General features: G+C 33.3%; 1 protein-coding gene across 1 annotated transcript in view; it reads left to right on the top strand.

The window, feature by feature from the left end:
• MYBL1 (MYB proto-oncogene like 1) overlaps window positions 1-21,378 on the top strand; it is a 28,514-nt gene that overhangs the window by 3,501 nt on the left and 3,635 nt on the right. The window contains exons 4-14 of the mRNA XM_008074315.1: window positions 626-846; window positions 2,616-2,787; window positions 4,429-4,503; window positions 5,920-6,024; window positions 11,193-11,426; window positions 12,488-12,853; window positions 15,792-15,931; window positions 16,375-16,489; window positions 19,954-20,070; window positions 20,158-20,262; window positions 20,703-20,882. Of these exons, the coding sequence (XP_008072506.1) occupies window positions 2,653-2,787; window positions 4,429-4,503; window positions 5,920-6,024; window positions 11,193-11,426; window positions 12,488-12,853; window positions 15,792-15,931; window positions 16,375-16,489; window positions 19,954-20,070; window positions 20,158-20,262; window positions 20,703-20,882 (1,572 nt within the window). The 5' untranslated portion in view covers window positions 626-846; window positions 2,616-2,652. The remainder of the gene's footprint in view (window positions 1-625; window positions 847-2,615; window positions 2,788-4,428; window positions 4,504-5,919; window positions 6,025-11,192; window positions 11,427-12,487; window positions 12,854-15,791; window positions 15,932-16,374; window positions 16,490-19,953; window positions 20,071-20,157; window positions 20,263-20,702; window positions 20,883-21,378) is intronic.

Genomic DNA, 21,378 nt, shown 5'->3' with positions numbered 1-21,378 from the left:
TTTTACTTTTTAAAGATACTAAATAGGTGCATATAGTGAAAGTTTTGTTGCATATTAAATTGAAATATTCTACCAGTGTAAAATGTTTATGAGGTGATATTTGACACAGAGCAAAAACTAACGTGAATATTGACATAGGGCAATGGGAGTAACTATTCTTGCAATTTTAGGTAAAATGAAAACAAAATGTGGGAGGTGAAATGTGTGATCTATATCCTTTCTGTTTGAGAAAGGAAGAAAGAAAGCTAACAACTTGGTAGATCCTTTCTACTTCCAAATTGATTTTTTTTTGATTTTCTGTTGAAGTTTTTTATTTTTTTCCCCCAAGATGGAAGAGTAGAAAATGCACAAGTCTCAACATTTTTACTGTTATTTCAAATTAATATTATGTGAAAGCAGTTTAACTTAAAGTGACTTTAATTAGACCCTTGGATTTTAGATGATTTTGTAATCAGTTTCTGAAGTTGGCAAATGCTGAAGAAGTATTTATTAATAAAATTGTTTTTTTAATAAATTGTAGTTGTGACTTAGATTTAATGCATTTATTTAAAATGGTATTTGAATTATATGTTTTAAAATCCTTTCAAGGTAATACTTTTTTAAACTTGTTTTTTCTGTTTCTTAGGTTATTGAATTAGTTCAGAAATATGGACCAAAAAGATGGTCTTTAATTGCAAAACATTTAAAAGGAAGAATAGGCAAACAGTGTAGAGAAAGATGGCATAATCACCTGAATCCTGAGGTAAAGAAATCTTCCTGGACAGAAGAAGAGGACAGGATCATCTATGAAGCACATAAGCGGCTAGGAAACCGTTGGGCAGAAATTGCCAAACTACTTCCAGGAAGGTGCTTATATAAATGTATATACATTTTTCTGTACTTAAACATGATCTGTATTACCTTACTATTAAATATATTTGCAAGTACCCCATGACTTTGTTTATAGTTGAAATTTAGACTGCATAATACAAGCAACTTTTTGAGGCCATTTGTAATAAATTTTGGTGTAAGAGATATGATATTACCTTTTTAATGAATTATTTTATGGAAATAATGTATGCAATAAAATGATAGAATTTTAGATCATGTAAACTTTTTATTTTTTATTTTTTGAGTCGGAGTCTCACTCTGTCACCCAGGCTGGAGTGCAGTGCCATACTCACAGCTACCGGACCTGCTGGGCTCAGGCGATCCTTCTGCTTCACCCTTCCAAGTAGCTGGAACTATAGGCGTATGCCACCACACCTGGCTAATATTTTTATTTTTTATAGAGACAAGGTCTTACTAAGTTGCCCAGGCTGGTCCTTAGTCTCTGGGCTCAGGCAATCCTCCTCCTTTGCCTCTCAAAGTGCTGGGATTGCAGGCGTGAGCTACCACAACGGACCTTTGTGTAAACTTTTAATACACTCCTAAAATCATGTTTGCATATCAGTGTAAATCAGGCAGGCCCTCTTTGTACAAACTGTGTTGGAATGGAATCTAAGATTTTGTATTATATTCTATGCATAAGACTAGAAAATAATATGCTAGCTGAAATAAAGTGCTATGAAAGTGTATTAGGAAAAATTCAATTCTTTATTAGTTATGGTATGATTCAATTCATAGGAACAGAGTATATATCTGTGTGGCTAAAATACATTATTTCCCTCAGAGGCAATGAAATTCTAAGTACACCCTATACCATGCAGGTTGAACTGTTTCCTAATAGTCTTTAATACAGCAGAGCAACAACCTTGGAGAAACGTGTACCTTACTCAGAAGATAAGATCTTACATATATTCTTAACTAATTTATATACTCGGAAAATATGCAGAACAATCATTGCTGTCTTTGTTTTATAAATAAGTTAAGGCATTGTGTTAAATTTTTTATCCAAGTTACTAAACCTGGTCTAGGAACTTCTGATGTTTTTAATCACTTACACATCTTTATTTCCATAGAACCTAGCTCAGTGCCTTAACATACAGTAAGTTTTCAGTAAATATTTGTATATTTTATGAAGGATAAAATTTGTACTACAAGTAGCTGTAGGTTGAAGATTTATGTTTTTTATAAAGGGAGACTTAGGTAAAAAGGGAGACAATGAACTCTTTCTTTCCATCAATATTTTGTTCTAAAAAGTGAAAAAAAATACTGGGATTCTGTAATGTGTGGCTTGCTTTTCATGACCATGTTTGTCCCTGGCTTAAAGGCCCTTGTTATGTTACCTTTATCTTGAATGGTCTTTTTTTTGTTCTTGTATGGCTGGTTCATTCTAATCAAACCAAAATTACCCTAGCAGTCCACTTTTCTGATCCTACTTTTATCACCTGAGTTGCACTAATATTTCTCTTGTTTATTTACTTTTCTATTCTTTCTTCTCCTCTGCCACACTTCCAACAAAAGGGAAAGATGCTCCATAAGAGCAGGGACCTTCTTTGTCTTATTCACTGCAGTGCCTCCAGTGCTTAGAACTGTGCTTCCACATATAGACATACAGTTTATCTTTTGAATTTTAAAAGGTATCTAATCTCACCAGTTGTAAAAAATTTATTTTAAGTACTTCATATAAGTTACACAGTGTTAAAATTTGTGTAATCATTTTTTCTTCTTAAATTATGCCTTTCATTTCTTAGGACTGATAATTCTATCAAAAATCACTGGAATTCTACCATGCGGAGAAAAGTGGAGCAGGAGGGCTATTTACAAGATGGAGTAAAATCAGAACGATCTTCTAAACTTCAACACAAACCTTGTGCGACTATGGACCATTTGCAAACCCAGAATCAGTTTTACATACCTGTCCAGGCACATATTTTTAATACCTTTTTTATTTTAAAAATTTCTTTAGGGAAGATTTTGCTATATGGGAAGATATTTGGTTTCTTAGTGGAACAAGTACAATATATATTAAGGGGGAAGTAGACATTTACATTTCCAAACTGAAAAAAATATACTATAATTTTGATTGATGACTATATTGGGAATAGACACATTGAAATCTTACCTTTTATATGTAATTTTTACATTAAGAAATTTAGTGGGCCGGGCGCAGTGCCTCACGCCTATAATCCCAGCAGTTTGGGAGGCTGAGGTGAGAGGATTGCCTGAGTCCTCTGATTCGAGACCAGCCTGGGCAACTTGGCAAGACCTCATCTCTACAATAAATCAAAAAATTAGCCAGGCATGGTGGCATGTTCCAATGCTACTTGGAAGGCTGAGGCTGAAGGATTGCCTGAGCTCAGCAGGTCAAAGCTGCGGTGGCCATGAGCGTGCCAGTGCCCACCAGCCTGGGTGACAGAGTGAGACTCTAACTCAAAAAAAAAAAAGAAACTTAGTGTGTATATTTCCTAGTACTCTAATTCTTTGAATCTCCATTTACAATTCAGAGCTAATGTCATCTGTACTTTAATGTCTATTATAGGCTAACGTCATCTGTACTTTAATGTCTATTATAGTTTCCACTTAAACATTTTTGGTGTAATTACAGTATTGCTTATCTCTAAGATATAGATGTGTAAAAATGGTTTAAAAGAGAAAACAGTAACTCAAGCCATCATTTTGGGAATGTGGTAAATAATTGTTCTTTGATGGTTTTCAACTTTGCTTTAACCCCTAATATCCAGTCACTTGGATGATTTTAATCTTTATTTAGATATATTCATTAGAGATTACCCAAACTCAAAATAGGGCAAGCTCTGTACTGTCCTTTACAGTGCATTTTCCTATCTGGAATAAATAGTTTAGGAGTCTTTATAAGTTTTGTTTTACATTTCCGTCTACCTGTCTGTTATGCTATTTTTAATGATAGCAATTCTTGATTCATGTCACATCAAATATGAAGATTAAGTCGGGTCTTAGTATCTACCAAAAGACAAAATTGGACAAGGTGTTAAAAATCTGTGCTTACTATGCCTTAGATTTGATTTTTGACATCTTATGGACATTATTATGTTTTTTAGGCATAATTTTAAAATAGCCACTTGAAGTAATGACATTTTAATTAACAAATAGGAAAACATGTGATGGTAGTATAGTTATCTGCTGATACTTAAAGTTTTTATTGTCTGTTTCTTTACATTTTTCTTTAGAGTCTTAGATTTCAGCAGCATAAACTGAAACATTCTGGTTCTATCTTAGAAAGGTTATCATTTACATTTTTTTAAACTCAGATAATTTAAAAAATTACTTGGGGCCAATGGAGTGTATAACAGTCTTAAAATGTTGGAAAGATAAGGCTATTTCTTTCACTTTAAGAATTGTTTCTCTTTAAATAATTTTAGAAAGATTTAGGTATTAATAGTTCAATTAATTTAAGTTAATAAGATAATTCCAATTTTATTATAAAGTATGACTTGAAGAAAAAATAGATAGGTTTGAAATAATCACAGATTTTCATGAAATGTTTATATAGCATCATATGTATGATAGTAATGCTTTCCTTTTTAGATACCTGGATATCAGTATGTGTCACCTGAAGGCAATTGTATAGAACATGTTCAGGCTTCTTCTGCCTTTATTCAGGTAACTTTTATTTATAACAAAAAACCAAAGGAAATGTATTCAAGCATATTTTTAAAAGTCTAATGTTGTCTGTTTCCTCATCTATTAAACTAGGATAAAAATAATACTATTGGATGGCTATGGTAGCTTAAACCTGTAATCCCAACACTTTGGGAGGCCAAGGCAGGAGGATCACTTGAGCCCAAGAGTGCGACTATGGACCATTTGCAAACCCAGAATCAGTTTTACATACCTGTCCAGGCACATATTTTTAATACCTTTTTTATTTTAAAAATTTCTTAGTGGAACAACACTAAGATACCTGGATATCAGTATGTGTCACCTGAAGGCAATTGTATAGAACATGTTCAGGCTTCTTCTGCCTTTATTCAGGTAACTTTTATTTATAACAAAAAACCAAAGGAAATGTATACCTGGATACATTTATATACCTGGGCAACATAGTGAGACTTCGTCTCTACTAAAAAAATTTTAAAAATTAGCTGGATGTGGTGGCTTGTGCCTGTAGTCTCAGCTACTCAGGAGGGTGAGGCAGAAGGACCTGAGCCTAGGAGGTCAAGGCTCAGTGATTGTGCTGCTGACTCCAGCTTGGGCAATGGAGTGAGACCCTGACTCAAAACAAAGAAACAAAAACAATTTGTCCTATTTACCTTGAGTATTATAACATTAAAAGAGAAAGTGATAAGTAGGTTTGCGAAATATAAATTGAACAAATGTAGGATGATTGACAGTACCATTTCCATTCTTCTACCTTAAAGCATTCATGTTGTAAATGGACATATTTTTGCCAACTTGGGTAGAATATATGTATTAAGATTTTAAAAATCTAAAATATTCCACACATACATTTTTCAACTGATATGGATGATATACCATGTTTCATAATGATATACATTTTCCCAGATCTTTTCTGTTAAATTAAAAATATTTACTAGCATCTCTTAAGATACCAGAGGGATCATGATATTGAGTATTTAGGATTTAGTGGCATTAAACTTTGAATTTTTTTTTTTTTGAGTCAGAGTCTCATTCTGTCATCCAGGCTGGAGTGCAGTGGCATGCTCACAGTCACTGCAGCCTTGACCTGCTGGGCTCAGGCGATCCTTCTACCTCAACCCGCCCAGTAGCTGAAACTACAGGTACACGCCACCATGTCCTGCTAATTTTTGATTTATTAAAGAGACAAAGTCTCACCAAGTTGCCCAGGCTGGTTTTGAACCCCTCAGGCAGTCCTCTCACCTCAGCCTCTCAAAGTGCTAGAATTGCAAACTTGAGCCACCACACCCAGCAGTAGCCTTAAGCTTTATTAGAGAAAATATAATTCATGTTGCATAGAAGAAAATAAAAATTAGAACACTAATAATTAAAGCAACTACGTAAGTAACCTGTTTTTCTTTTTTATTTAACTTATTTTAGCAACCTTTTGTTGATGATGATCCTGATAAGGAAAAGAAAATAAAAGAACTTGAGTTGCTTCTTATGTCAGCTGAGAATGAAGTTAGAAGAAAGCGAGTGCCATCGGTAAAAAATAAGCTTAAGTGGTCACTTTTATTGTTAGAATCCTTCATATGTGTGCTTTTATAGTTTTTATCGGCTAGGAAGCATATTCAGTAATGACTTTAGATTTTGATATGGAGTAAAAATAGCTTTTTAAATTTCCAGCTTTAAGGTTGCCTGATTTTGATATGCACTTCTTTGAGCTTATTTTATAATGTCTGTATTAGGATACTTCTTGAGTCATAAATATCAAGCAGACTTAAGATAAAGTCTTAGATACATATATTTATGAAAATTGTGTGTAGTTTAGAATAGGCTTTGGTTTTATTTTAGACATTCCATATAATGATGACCTTAATAGAAAATATAATAAAATATGAAAAATAAAGAATATAATGGCCTCCAAAATTACTTTTATAGTCTTTGAAAATTTTTTCCTAATTACTATATTTAGAATATGAATTCAGTAAATTGGAAAAAGTAATAACATTAAAAATAAGTGGAAACAGGCACATTTAGATTTTATGCTCCCTTAACAGCTCTTCCAGAAGAAGAAATTTTACATGGATATTGGGTTTTGTTTGCCAGGTGTGAAAACTATTGTCTGACATTTGATTAATAAGAATAACTAGTTGTATTAAATTAGGATAAATGGTAATCATTCTAGCAGAATTAAGCAGACTGTGCTAGATGGATTAAAAGAAAAAAGACATGTTTATTAAATTTTTTAAGTTTTAACATTTAACTTTTTAAATTAACAAATAATTGTACATATTCATGGGTACACAGTGATGTTTCGATACATGTAATGTATTGATTGGATAAGGGTGATTAGCATATTTATCATCTCAAAGATTTATCATTTCTTTGTGTTGGGAGTATTCATGATACTCCTTCTATGCTATTTTAAACTACCTATTATTGTTAACTATAGTCATACAGTGACATAGAACACTAGAACTTATTTCTCCTATCTAGTTATAATTTGTATCCAGTACCAAATCTTTCCTTGTCCCTCCTCTCTTCCTATTTTTTCTTTAAATGACAATTTTAAAGTTTAAAATAATACCTTGAGCCTTTTTATGTTTGGAGAGGTTTTTTTTTTTTTTTTTTGGTTAGGGGCTGAATGAAGGGACTATATACATTGAGAGTGACTGGGAGCCGGGCTCGGTGGCTCAGCCTGTAATCCTGCGCTTTGGGAGGCTGAGGTGAATGGATTGCCTGAGCCCGCGGGTTCAAGACCCGCCCGGGCAACTTGGCGAGACCTCATCTCTACATAAATTTTAAAAAATTAGCCAGGCATGGTAGCGCGCTCCTGTAGTTCCAGCTACCTGGAAGGCTGAGGTGGAAGGATTGCCGGAGTCCAGCAGGTCGAGGTTGTGGTGGCCAGGAGCGGCTACTGCACTCCAGTCTGGGTGAGAGTGAGACTCCAACTCAAAAAAAAGAAAAAAAAAAAAGAGAATGACTGGGAACTCAGACAAAATTACTGAGATAGAATAACCTGAAATCTTGAAATAGTATTATGTGGCAATTGGTGATGTCCTTATACTATTTAAGAAAATGTTAATAACAATGATATTTGTTCATTGTAAAAGGCAAGACATATACCATAGGACATAAACCATGAACAAATAGGAAGACCTGAAGTGTACTTATCTTAAAGTTAAGTTTGGTTTCATTAAGAAGCTACAAATTATAGTTAGTGAGTCAACATTTTTAGATGATAATGTAATGCTGAAACAATGTTGTGCTTTTTTGATAATATCTTATTCTTTTTTAATTTACTAGGAAAATATAACTAGCTAAAATAATTCACATTTTGCATTAAAAATGGGGGGATTACTAATTTATTTTTAGAACTTTCTATCTAAAATCTGCTCTCATAAAGATCCGGTTGAATAAGGATATTTTGAATTCCAGAGGGAAGTTGCTACAGCCAATAGAATAGACTCCATATATACTTCTTGTAAGAGTATGTTGTCTGCAAACAGAAACAGTTTGCCTTTTTCATTTCCAATTTGGATGCCCTTTATTTTTTTCTTTTGCCTAGTTTCTCTGGCTGGGATTTCTAATACTCTGTTGAATAAAAGCAATGAAAATGATCATCCTGGGGTTGTCTGAACTCTCTGAGGAAAAGCCTTTTCCTTGCTCAGTATGATATTGGTTGTGGGTTTGTCATATATGGCTTTATTGTGGTTGAGAAATGTTTCTTCTGTAGCTAACTTTTTGAGAGTTTTTATCTGAAGGGATGCTGAATTTTATCAAATGATTTTTCTGTGATTAGAGATGATTGTATGGTTTTTGTTCTTCATTCTGTTAATGTGTGATGTATCACATTTATTCGTTTGTTTATATTGGGCCACCCTTGCATCCCTGGGATAAATTCTACCTGATCATGGTTAATGGGGTTTTTAATGAACTGCTTGATTCAGTTTGCTAGTATTTTGTTGAGGATTTTTGCATCTGTGATCATCAGGGATATTATCGACCTATAATTTTTTTTTGTTATGTTCTTGTCTGGTTTTGGTATCAAGTTATGTTGGTTTTATAGAATGAGTTCTGTTTTCTTCAACTTCCTGGAAGAATTTGAGAAGAATTGTTTGTTCCTCTCTAAATGTTTGGCAGAATTCTGCAATGAAGCCATTGGGTCTTGGGTTTTTCTTTGGTGGGAGACTTTTTATTACAGATTCAATTTTGTTACGCGTAATTGGCGTTTTCTTTTTCTTCTTGGTTCAATCTTAGTAGATTGTATGTGTCTAGGAATTTATCCATTTCTGCCAGGTTTTCTAATTTGTTGATGTATAGTTGTTCAAAACAGCCTCTAATGATCCTTTGTATTTCTGTGGTATCAGTGTAATGCCTCTTTTTTTGTTTCTGATTTTATTTATTTGAGTCTTTTATCTTTTTTTCTTGGTTAGTCTGGCTAATGGCTTTTCAGTTTTATCTTTTAGAAAAGCAACTTTTCATTTCATTGATTGCATTGTTTTAGTCTCCATTTTGTTTATTTGTGCTTTGATCTTTATTTTTTTTCCTTCTGCTAGCTTTGGATTTGATTTGTTCTTGTTTTTCTAGTTCCTTGAGCTGCATCTTTAGGTTGTTTATTTGAAATCTTTCTGCTTTTTTGGGTTGGGTATTTATTACTGTAAATTTGCCTCTTGACACTTCTTGTGCTGTATCCCATAGGTTTTGGTACGTTAAGTTTCTATTTTCATTTGTTTCAAGAAATTTTGAAATTTATTTCTTGATTGACCCATTGGTCATTCAGGAGCATGTTGTTTAATTTCTATGTATTTCCATATATTGGTACAGTTTCAAAAGCTTCTCTTGTTATTGTTTTCTAGTTTTCGTTCATTGTGGTCAGAAAATATAAACAATGTGACTGTAATTATTTTAAATTTGTTGAGACTTGTTTTGTGGTCTAATGTGATCTGTCCTGAAGAATGTACTGATGAAAAGAATGTGTATTCTGCAGATGTTGGACAAAATGTACTGTAAATGTCTGTTAGGTTCATTTGGTCTAAAATGTACTTTAAAGGCAATGTTTCTTCATTGATTTTTTTGTCTAGTTGAACTATTCATTGCTGAGAGTGGGATGTTGAAGTCCCCAACTATTTTGTATTGGCGTCTGTTATTCCCATCAAATCTAATGATATTTGCTTGATATACTTGGATGGTCCAATGCTGGGTTCTTATGTATTTACAATTGTTATATTTTCTTTCTGAACCGATCCCTTTATCATTATGTAATGATCATCTTTGTCTCTTTTTACAGTTTTTGCCTTAAAAATCTGCTTTATCTGATATAAGTATAGCTACTCCTGCTTGCTTTTAGTTTCTATCTGCATGGAGTACCTTTTCTATCCCTTTACTTTCAGTCTATATGTATCTTTACAAGTGAAGTGAATTTCTTATAGGCAGCATATAGTTGGGTCTTTTTATTTGTTTAATTCACTTAGCCAGTCTCTGTCTTTAAAGTGGAAATTTAATCTGTTTACATTCAAGTTTATTATTGATAGATAAGGACTTACTCTTGTCATTTTGTTAATTGTTTTCTGGTTGTTATGTATGTATGTTTTCCTTTGTTCCTTTTTTATTGTTTATTGCAGTTTGATGGTTTTCTGTAGTGCTAAGGTTTGATTCTTTTCTTTCTCTTTTGTATATCTGCTTTATAGTTTTGCATGTTTTCATGATAGTGATCATTTTTGTGTTTTTGCTTCTATATTTAGGACTCCCTTGCACATTTCTTGTAATGCTGGTCTAGTGGTGATGAATTCTCAGTTTTTGCTTGTCCAGGAAAGACTATTTCTCCTTCATTTCTAAGGATAACTTTGCTGAATATAGTATTCTTGGCTGACAATTTTTTTTTCTTACAATACTTTGATTATATCATTTCATTCTCTCCTGGCCTTTAAGATTTCTGTGAAGAAATCTGCTATTAGTCTAATGAGAATTTCCTTATATGTGGCTTGGTGCTCTTCTCTTGCTGTTTTTAGAATTTTCTCTTTGTTTTTGACAATTTGTAAGTCACAAAGTTTTATGGGAGCACATAGGAGAGGTGCTTGGTTTAGATTCAGGGAGTCAGGGAATGGTTCCTGGAAAAACTCCTAATTGAGCTTAGTCTTGAAAGACAGATGATGATTATTTATTAACAAAATAAATGAATTAGGATATTATTATAAATTGAGTAGATAAAAGTGTATAGTCAGATGATCTGTGTCTTAAATGAAGAATAGGAGTTTCCCTGGTCAGTAGGCTAGAGAAAATTCAAGACAAAAAAGGAGCAGCTGTATGTGCGAAAACTCTCCAGGGTAAAAAGAGTTTAATTAACTGGGGAATTGTAATTACTATAACTGAACTTGTGAGTGGAAATATTGAGAGATGAAGTTTGAAAGGAAGAGAGAAGCCTGGTTCTAGAAGTTTGGACTTTGTGGTGTATACAAATATTTGTTTTATCTCACTATGATTTTATAGACAAAACAATTTTAATTAGAAAAAATAAATATAGTAAGATATAAAGTTTAATGAAAAGAAACTTTATACCAGTTTTGAGGAAAGACAATATATTTACTACTATATTTTTAGCCAAAATGACGTGAAGTGCATTGTTCTAGAGCAAACGTTTCATATGAAACCTGAATTTATGCCTACATTAAGAATGATAAATAACATTAAAATTTCTTTTGTACTTTTAGCAACCTGGAAGTTTTTCTAGCTGGTCTGGTAGTTTCTTCATGGATGATAGCATGACTAATACTCTAAATAGCCTCAACGAGCACACTAGTGAATTTTACAGTATGGATGAAAATCAGCCTGTGTCTGCTCAGCAGAATTCACCCACAAAATTCCTGGCTGTGGAGGCAAATGCTGTGCTGTCCTCTCTGCAGACCATTCCAGAATTTGCAGAGACACTAGAACTTATTGAATCTGTAAGTTAAAAATTGTGAGATTATAAAAAGTTCAATTTTAGTTACATGGTTTCATGCTCAGAAACTTAGTTTAATGGAAATTGACCAGTTTTATGTTAAGCGTTCCTTTGCACTCCTTGCTTAATTTTGTTTTGATATTTTGCAGTGGCTTCTAGAGGAAAAAAATTTAAATTTTTCTCAAGTATGTACTTTGTATATAATTTTTAATTTAAAAATTTAATTCATTTTTATTATATAAGTTGTACAGGTGCATTAGAGAAAGCGGGAAACTAGAGAAAACTGCAAAGAAAATTAAAATATTTTATAAACCAAGAGTCAATAATTTGATGTATCTTTTTCAGTGTGTGTTCTGAAGACTCATATATGTACAGTATATATTTTTAAGCCTAAATATATATTTATGTGTTATGTGTGTGGATTTTTTTGTATTCCACTTACATCATGAACATGTTTCTGTTTTCTTAATTGTTTTTTACACTTGAAATTTAGTGACTTTATAGTATTGTATCAGATGAACGTAAGAAAATTTTACCCAATGTACTATTATTATTGGGCATTATAGGTGGTGCCTAATTGTTCAGTATCATAATAACTGAACATACTTATATAAAGCTTTGTGCAAAATAATGATTATGTCCTTAGGCTAAATTGAATTTCTGGATCAAAGTGTATCACCATTTTTTACATGTTTCATACACATTACCAGATGATTATGCAGAATTTGATAATGTTTTCCTGATATGAAGGAGAATGTGTAGTCTCATGGTGAGACTTTTTGATAACAAATTAAAACAATTTGTTCTTATTTAAAATATTTTGATGTAAGCTTTGGCTACTGAATTAGATGAACTATTATATGTTTTAGACTCTTCCAAATTGGTGATGTAGGAAAACCATAACCTATTCCTTTCAAATGGTCTTGCCTAGGATGTCTGAGGGAAACCTGCTTCTACTGATAAAAATGAGTTGTTAATTACTCTGTGGAAATTATCATCCTGTGTTCAAGATCAGATTTAACTAGACTATAGCATTAACTTTATTAAGAATTTCATTTATTGCAGGATCCTGTAGCATGGAGTGATGTTACCAGTTTTGATCTTTCTGACGCTGCTGCTTCTCCTATCAAGTCCACCCCAGTTAAACTAATGAGAATTCAACACAATGAAGGAGCCATGGAATGCCAATTTAATGTCAGTCTTGTACTTGAAGGGAAAAAAAACAGTTGTAATGGTGGAGACAGTGAGTCTGTTCCTTTAACATCCCCAAATGTGGCCAAGTTTAGCACTCCACCAATCATCCTCAGAAAGAAGAGAAGAATGCGCGTAGGTCAGTCTCCAAACAGTGAACTTGGTGATGGCTCACTGAATGATGGTAATACAGTACTAAAACATACACCGGTGAAAACACTACCATTTTCTCCTTCACAGGTACTAGTATTGTTTTTCTGTTTTCAAATGTTGATGAGTTAGATTAAATTAGAACTTTAATTAGGTCTTTACTAACGGTTGCTTTGATAACACATAAGAATAGATAATGTATTTAAATGTGTACATGAGAATGCTAAACTCTGATAGATTAAAAGGTATCTCTCACAAAGTTTAGTAGCTGCATTACAGAGTCCTACAATTTTTAGAGCTAAAAGGAACATTTTCTTTATCTTGTAGTCCCACATCTTTATAGAACTCATCAGAAAGCAGGCCCAGAAAGGTAAGATGACTTGCCCAAAGTCATCTAATGCAAGGCTGAGTCTGACATCCAGTTTCCTGACTGACTGTTAAGCAGATATACCTATTAAGGTATAAAGAGATCTCACCTATTTAAGAGTAATTTAGATTTTAGTTTGCCTGTTAAATTTTTCTTCTTAATGCTCTTTGGAAGACACTTAGACAGTTGCCTACTATAAGAATTTCATGTGTCAGGAGATTTTTTAGGGATATCTAGAACTACCTGCTTCTCCTCTAGTAATGCCCCTAGGCAGCAGATGTTTATGTTAGGACAGTTTCTTGCTGAACCTTTGCTATGTTCCAGGCTATGTGCTCAACACTTTTCTTATGGCATCTCAGTTGATCCTCTTTCAAGAAACCTCAGGAGTTAGGTGGGATGAAATTCTGAAGTTGAGCAACTTGTTTAGTCACAGCTAGTAAGGGATGGAGCTGGTGTTTGTTGGAATTGTTTGACAGAGATTAAAAAGGTTTAATGGGGGGAAGAAGGGAGTTTCATGGTCAAATAAACATGGAGAATGCTGGAATATTGTTGGTAGTATGCTTTGCGGCCTGGAAGATGAGGACCTGGCAGTACACAGAAAATTGTGTACCCTATGCTTCAGGGGATGCCATTTATGGAGACTGCAATGTGACTAGTGCTGTCCTTCACCCCCACCTCAGCCTTCCTTACTGGAGAAGGTAAAACAGGCTTGAGAACACTTTAGCTATTTTCCATTCGGGAGTTTGCATACTAGCAATTTTTGCTGAGGTGTGAATCCAGTGGAAGTGACTGGAAGGTATTTATATCCCATGGTAGAGTGCTTGAATTTTATCCTGTAAAAGGATGTTTGACTGCTAATCTTAGGGTAAAGTAAATTCAAGTATTAGGAGCCAGAAGTGATAGAACTAGATTTTTCATTCTTAGTTATAAGTAGCCTGGAAGAAATTTCTACTGTTTCATATCACTGTTTCTAATCTGTTGACTACAAAAATAAATTAGTATTTCACAGTTGTTTGTGAAGAGGGGACCCAAAAAATCTGGAATTATTTTTTGGAGGGCAGGCCCCTTATAGTACAGGCTTCCCCAACTAAGTATACTTCAGCATTAGTGTACCAGCTAGCATTGTGAGAGGCTGCATTTGCCCTCAGTGAATTTTGCGGGGGCAAGATTCTTTCAGTGTGTTTGCCCATTTCACAACGGGTGATTTACTAGCGCACCTGTCCACACTACGTGCTAAGTGTTCAGCAGTTTTTGACCAAAAACAGCACAATGCCTGTGCCTCACCCTCCCTATTTACCTGATCTTGCCCCAAGCAACGTTTTTTTTTTGTTTGTTTCCCTGGACAAAAAAAGTCCTCTGTACTCCCTCTGCATTTAAGCCATTCTACCCTAAAGATACCTGCACACATGTTTGTTGCAGCTCTATTCACAACAGCAAAAACAGAACCAACCATGCTGCCCATCGAAGCTGGACTGGTTAAAAAAATGTACATATATAAAATGGAATATTATACAACCATAAAGAAGGACAAACATATGGACTTTGCAGCAACTCGAATGGATTTAGAGTCTATCTTATTCAGTGATCTATCACAGAAACAAAGAACAGAGTTCTATATGTTCTCACTCATAAGCGAACCTTGACCAATTATCATAATACTATAAGAAAGGGATTGATAGTAGTGGAAAACTGCCAGGGGAGGTGGGGTGGGATTGGCAGTTGAAGGAAACTGCCAGGACCTGGAGGGCCACACCTCATCAATAAGGGTACCTGCATAGTGAACAATGTATACCTAACCCTGAACTGTACCCCATATCTTTAAAATAAAAAAAAGAAAAAAAAATCCTTGAAGGGAAAAATTTTGCCAATGTGGAAGAGGCGAAACAAAAAATGACAGAAGCACTAAAAGGCATCCAAATTGATGAATTCAAAAGCTGTTTTGAGCAGAGGAAGAAGTGTTTTGATAGGTCTATTGCACCAAACGGAGAGTTCTTTGATGGAGACTGAAGTTTTAAAATGTAAGAATACACAATTCTTAATAAGTAAATTGTGGGTTTTTTGGGGTCTCCCTCATATACAATTCAGAAAATGGACTCTGTGATATCTGTTTTGGCTGCTCAGAGGTTCTGTTCTAGATAGGCAAATTTGCCAGACAGCTGCATTTCTTATCAGCAAAGCATTATTGTCATTCTCAATTCGAAGTTCTCTCACAGAAAAAGCCACTTAAGATCATTTATTAATGAGAACTAAAAGACTTATTTTTTTCAGTTACATTGTTGTATAAGATGGTTACATTTAACACAGCAACTATTTATGGTTTCTATAGATCCATATTTGATAATATATTGTTTTCTAAAATGTTAGTATTGTCTTTTGAAAGTTTTGAATAGACTATTAAACGATTACTTCTTGAATGTGTATATGGTAGACACTATTCTAAGAGCTGGGGGAGACAGCAATGAGCAAAACAGGCAAAAATTCCTACTCGCAAAAATTCCTGCCCTCACAAAACTTAACTTCCATAAAGCAGAGGTTGAATGTAATTATTGATAATCTTTTCCTTAGAGTAATGTGGAAGTAATTTGAAAATCTTATCCATTTAATATTTTATAGGAATTCTGGTGTTCTGAAAATTGCCTTTAAACTCTCTTTTATTTTTAGTTTTTCAACACCTGCCCTGGAAATGAACAACTTAATATAGAAAATCCTTCATTTACATCAACTCCTATTTGTGGGCAAAAAGTTCTCATTACAACTCCTCTTCATAAAGAAACTCCCAAAGATCAAAAGGAAAATGTAGGGTAAGTAGGTATTAATTAATTATGTTAGAGAAAATGGAGAGCACAGTGTCAAGAGTAGAATAGCTGTTTGTCCATATAAATGGCACGTATCATAATGTTTATTTATACAGAACTTAGAATTTATGAAAACATCATAACCTTATGTTTTGTTCCCAGGATAGTGAAAACCAGCTTAAATCTAGTATCAAACTTTGATTTCAATCAAAACAACATTTATAGTACTTTTTTCTACATTAGTTCTTTTTTGCTACTTTAAGATGATTGATTGAAATAAGAATTACTGCAAACAGGCAGACTTTCAAATAGTTCTAGAATGTTTCAGTGAATAAAGCATGGGTATATGCAAGAAAACTTAGTGTATAATTTTTATCATGGCTTTGCCTTCCTTAACTCATGAAATCAAATTGTGACTATAATACAAATATCTAAATGTGATTGGATAGGTTTAGAACACCTACTATTAGAAGATCTATATTGGGTACCACACCAAGAACTCCTACTCCTTTTAAGAATGCGCTTGCTGCTCAGGAGAAAAAATATGGACCTCTGAAAATCGCGGTATGTATATTCCTTTTATTTTTAAGAATTTTTTAGTAAAACACAATTGTGATTTTTATCACTTTATTTTTAACATTTAAAAAAAGATGTTCACTGAAACTGATACAAAGTTTTATCTTTTGATTTTTAAGTTTGAATTTGCATTAATCTTTTTTCTTGACTTTTAAATAAGCCTTTTGCTTGGCTTGTTTTGGATTCTTACTTTATAACATCTAAAGAAAGCAAATCAGGTGTCAGTAGAACCTTTAATCAGGTGTCAGTGGAAACTTTAATACTAAAACCCACATTTTAGTAGTTGCAGTAGTGGTTATGTACAGTGAAATAAAATAATTTTAATATTTTGATATACTGAAGCACTATAATAATATTTATGAAACTGATGAGAGTACCTCTCTGAGGCTCAATTTCATCTTCCATGCAAAGGAGATCATAAGAGATACCTCGGATTGTTATTGTGAAGCTGAAAGAGATAATAGAATTAAAGAAGCTTGTCCTGAGTTTCAAGTAGTATGTGCTTGGTTGCTACTGTTATTCTAATGGTAGTAGTGGCAGTAGTATTTCACAAATGAATAGAGCTGAGAAGTGTTCTAGTTCTCTGTACTTTCATATATAATGTCACCTTTGAAATACCATGGAAGAGTCATGAGCATTCTGGGAAGACAGATTTCTGACAAATAAGTTTATTAAAAATAAAATATTATTTTTTATGCCGGGTGAGGTGGATCCTGCCTGTAATCTCAGCACTTTGGGAGGCTGAGGTGGGAGGATCACTTGAGCCCAGGAGTTTGAGACCAACTTGGGTAACATAGCACGACCCTGTTTCTATTTTTAAAAATTAATTAACTAAAAAAATTATTTTAAAAATATTGGTCACTTCCAAGGTATTTTAGTTATATTCTTCTATCTTTAGTTACAATTTAGGTAGATTTATTTATAAATGCTAGTTTACTTGATTTAATTAACTTTCTACCAAAAGATATGTCGTACACTCAAATTTTCTAGTCTTTTCTCTTTTTTAAAGAAAAATACTGTTTTAGAGGGTACATAGTAGGATTGATCAAGTCTTTTTGTCACTTAGCTGTATATACTGCTGTGAACAATCATATTTTCTTTATGATTTTCTAGACTTTTTATTTATGCATATACATTTAACAAAAGTGAAATCACACTTTATTATTTTATAACCTTTTAAAAATTTAAGCAAGTAAATAGATGTATATATTTATTCCACAGTTTTTTAAATGTTTGCATAATATCCCATGTATGGAGTTACCTAATTGATTTACTTAATCTGGTTCAGTATTTTGCTGTTCATTTAAAAAATTCATCACTAATTCAGCAAATATTGATTGAGTGCCTAATAGTTGCAAGGCACTGTAGTAGGTTTTGGGAAGTAATGTTGAACAGGTCACGTATGGTTCTTGCCTTCATAGGGGTATATAGACTAGTTGAGGGTGACAAATGAACAAGTGAACAATAATAGAAGGCATTTAAAAATTCTACAGTGAGTCAGGGTCATTTGGTCAGCATATATATTGGATAAAAGCTATCATTTGAATAATAGTGTATAGGAGATTAGGTTTCAATCTACCTAAAGTGCCTGTCTGTTTACTAGCCTTCTGGCATTTTAAATTTAACATCAGCAGCACTCACACTATTTGGTTTGAGTTTGACTGTTGCCAAAACAGATTACTTTCATGAGAAATTTAAGATAAAAGGAAGATAATTATTTAGAAACAAAAATTCCTAGAATATCTTTAGGTGCATACATTTCTTTGCAGTCAGCTGACGTCATTTCTCCTGTCATCCCCTTCAACCCTTCAGTCATTTACTGAACACCTACTATGTGCTTTAACCACTTAGCTTTCTAATGTATCTTTCTGTCAGTCAAATACACTTTTTTATATCTGTTGCCTTTTTTAAAATATACTTTAATTCTTGTAATGTTTACTGGAAATTAGTCAAAAGGCTAAAAACTATGAAAATTCTTTTAATATAAAACTCTATTAAGTTTGGTAGTGGTAAACCTGTATGCAGGAGTTCTTTGCTTTTGTCACATTAGAACAATTAAAAGAATAATTGTTGGTAATGAATAAATTCATTTGTGTCTTGGCCACTATTCTAGGACATTTGTATTCTTAAAGGGGAAAAAGATTCCAGATTTTCCATGTTCTTGTTGCAGTGCAATCCTTAAAACAAAAGCTCTTGGAGAAATACACAGAAACACTAATATAATTCCTGTATATCTCAGACTGTAGATGAGAGCACTTTATAAAATTTATTTTCATTTTTAAAGTTTCTGTTAAACGTGTAAAATCTCATTTATGTATGAATGCTGTTCTCTCTAACTTTGCTGGCTGGGAACATAAGGTGCTGTTGGTTAAGTACTGCCAGTTTGTTCTTTTATTTATACAGATTTGATCACCTTTTCTTTTCAAGTATATCTTGATTATGATAGGTACAGTTTCGATACAATTTTTAAATTTTTTCTGAGCTATGCCTATTTGATAATTTTTTTCTGCTTACCTACTTGATAGAAAGCTAGAGGAATAAGTAATATTTTGAGACTGTATCATTACTCAGCTCACTCTCAAGTTTCTTTCTGTAACCTGCCCTCCTACATGCCAGTATACACATAGACACCCATCCTCCTGTACTCAACGTGCACCACACTCACACACTTACACTCACTTTCTTCTTGAATACTGTGTCTCAGCTCTGCTTAAGGATAGGCGTACAAAGATGAAAAGGGCATGATCACTGCTCTCAATCAAGTAGCTTACAAGTTTAGTGGTAATAGAAAAATGTTAACTAGTAATTACACACTATCTAATAAGTTAGTCTCAGTCTGGGCAACATAGTGAGACCTTGTCTCCACACACACATACACACAATTAGCCCTGCATGGTTGTGTGCCTGTAGTCCCAGCTACTTGGGAGATTGAGATGGGAGAATTGCTTGAGTTCAGGCGTCCAGGAATTAGAGACTGCAGTGAGCCAGGATTGTACCACTGCCCTCAAGACTGGGCAGCACAGTGAGACACTGTCTCAAAAAAAGTACAATAAAAGTAGAAAAAGAAGAGCTAGTGTATTCCCAGTATGTTCTACATTTCCTATTTGCCTTGTTTTTTATTAAAAAAAAAAAATACTTGGGATAATCTTTCTTTTCTGTTTAACTAATTCTGAAGATCCAGATTGAAGAAGGAGCTACAATAATTTCCCCCCCCCAAAGATTTTTTTTAGTAACCTAGGAAGAAGAAATTAACATACTTTACTCAGTGCTTGCAAATGTGCAATATTATTTTTGTCTTAAAACAGATTAGTTAGTTAATTAAGTTGTTTATCTGTAGGCACTGGCAGAAAATTGTGCCCATTATGGAAAAGTATAAAAGATGAGTTTTATATATATAGGGAAAAAAAGGAATTGCTATAAATGACTTTTTAAAACCTTTTAAAAAAATTTAGTCCCAGCCACTTGCCTTCTTAGAAGAAGATATTCGGGAAGTTTTAAAAGAAGAAACTGGAACAGACATATTCCTCAAAGAGGAAGATGAACTTGCTTATAAAAACCACAAACAAGAGGTAATCTTTTAGAATTATTGTTAATAAATGTCTTACTGTATCCAAGTGACTCTGCCATAAAGCTTCTACATAAATTATTCATTCTAGCAACTGGCTTCTGTGAAGAAAGTCAGAAAATCACTAGTCTTAGATAATTGGGAAAAAGAAGAATCAGGCACTCAGCTATTGACCGAAGACACTCCGGACATGCAGGTTTGTGAATAATAATAATAATTTTTTAGAGATAGATTACTTTAGGTCCTGTTGGTTTTTGTTTCTTACTCATTGTTGAACCAGTTCATCAGAGATTCTTGGAGAATTCTAGTCATTCTGCCTAATGCACAGAGTTACCATTCACTGTAGACTATGTTTTATTTACGTCTTTTTTTTTATATTTATTTTGTTAATGAGAAGAGTTAGCTTTCTTATGTGTGACATCAAAAAATGGTAGTTCTCAAAACTGTAAATTTCAAAATTATTTTTAGTTTATTTCTGAAATACTTAATATTACCATATTACTAAAAATTTCATCAGAGCCAAATGTTTTCTTGGAGGGAAATAAACAGGGCTTCCATTACCACTTACTCAGTAGTTCCTCCATTTGTCTCCTTTTTTGAATTATTTTATTTTCCTCTTTCTTTTTTCTCTCTTAGTCAGAAAATATACTTACAACATCTTTATTAATGATACCATTATTGGAAATACATGACAATAGGTGCAACTTGATTCCTGAAAAACAAGATATAAATTCAACCAACAAAACATATACACTTACTCAAAAGAAACCAAACCCAAACACTTCCAAAGTTGTCAAATTGGAAAAGAATCTTCAGGTATGGATTTATAAATTTCTTTAGTGATTTTTTTGTTGTTGTTTAATCAATGATCACTTTGGACTTACTGATCACAAATTATACTTTTTCTTTTAAATTTTAAATTGACTATAACAGTAACTAAACATTCACCATTATTTTGTCACTCAAAGTAGATTGAGATTTGAAAGACTCACTCAACAGGGCACATATAAACTAAACAATTTGGAGTTGTAGCCAACTGGTGATTTCCTAAGCACTATTATTTATTTTAATTATTATTTTTTAAACCAAAGATACATAAATCTCCTTCTGGTACCTCTTCTCCTATAACAAATATGAATAACCCTAATTGCTATCCTGAAAAAGGGTAAGTGGTTGGAAGCAGTTGTAGCATGATTTTGTTGGTATAATGGTTTCTAGTACTTTCTGGTGCTATGTGGCCAGTATGTAGCTGCAAATGAAGGCTAGAAAAATTTTTACTATATGATCTTAAGAGTTCACTCCAGATAATTTG

Source organism: Carlito syrichta, unplaced genomic scaffold, assembly GCF_000164805.1.
Source record: "Carlito syrichta isolate Samal-C Ts95f unplaced genomic scaffold, Tarsius_syrichta-2.0.1 Scaffold316389, whole genome shotgun sequence".
Taxonomy (NCBI): Eukaryota; Metazoa; Chordata; class Mammalia; order Primates; family Tarsiidae; genus Carlito; species Carlito syrichta.
Note: the sequence above shows the minus strand (reverse complement) of the source record. Positions and strands in the feature narration are given on the sequence as shown.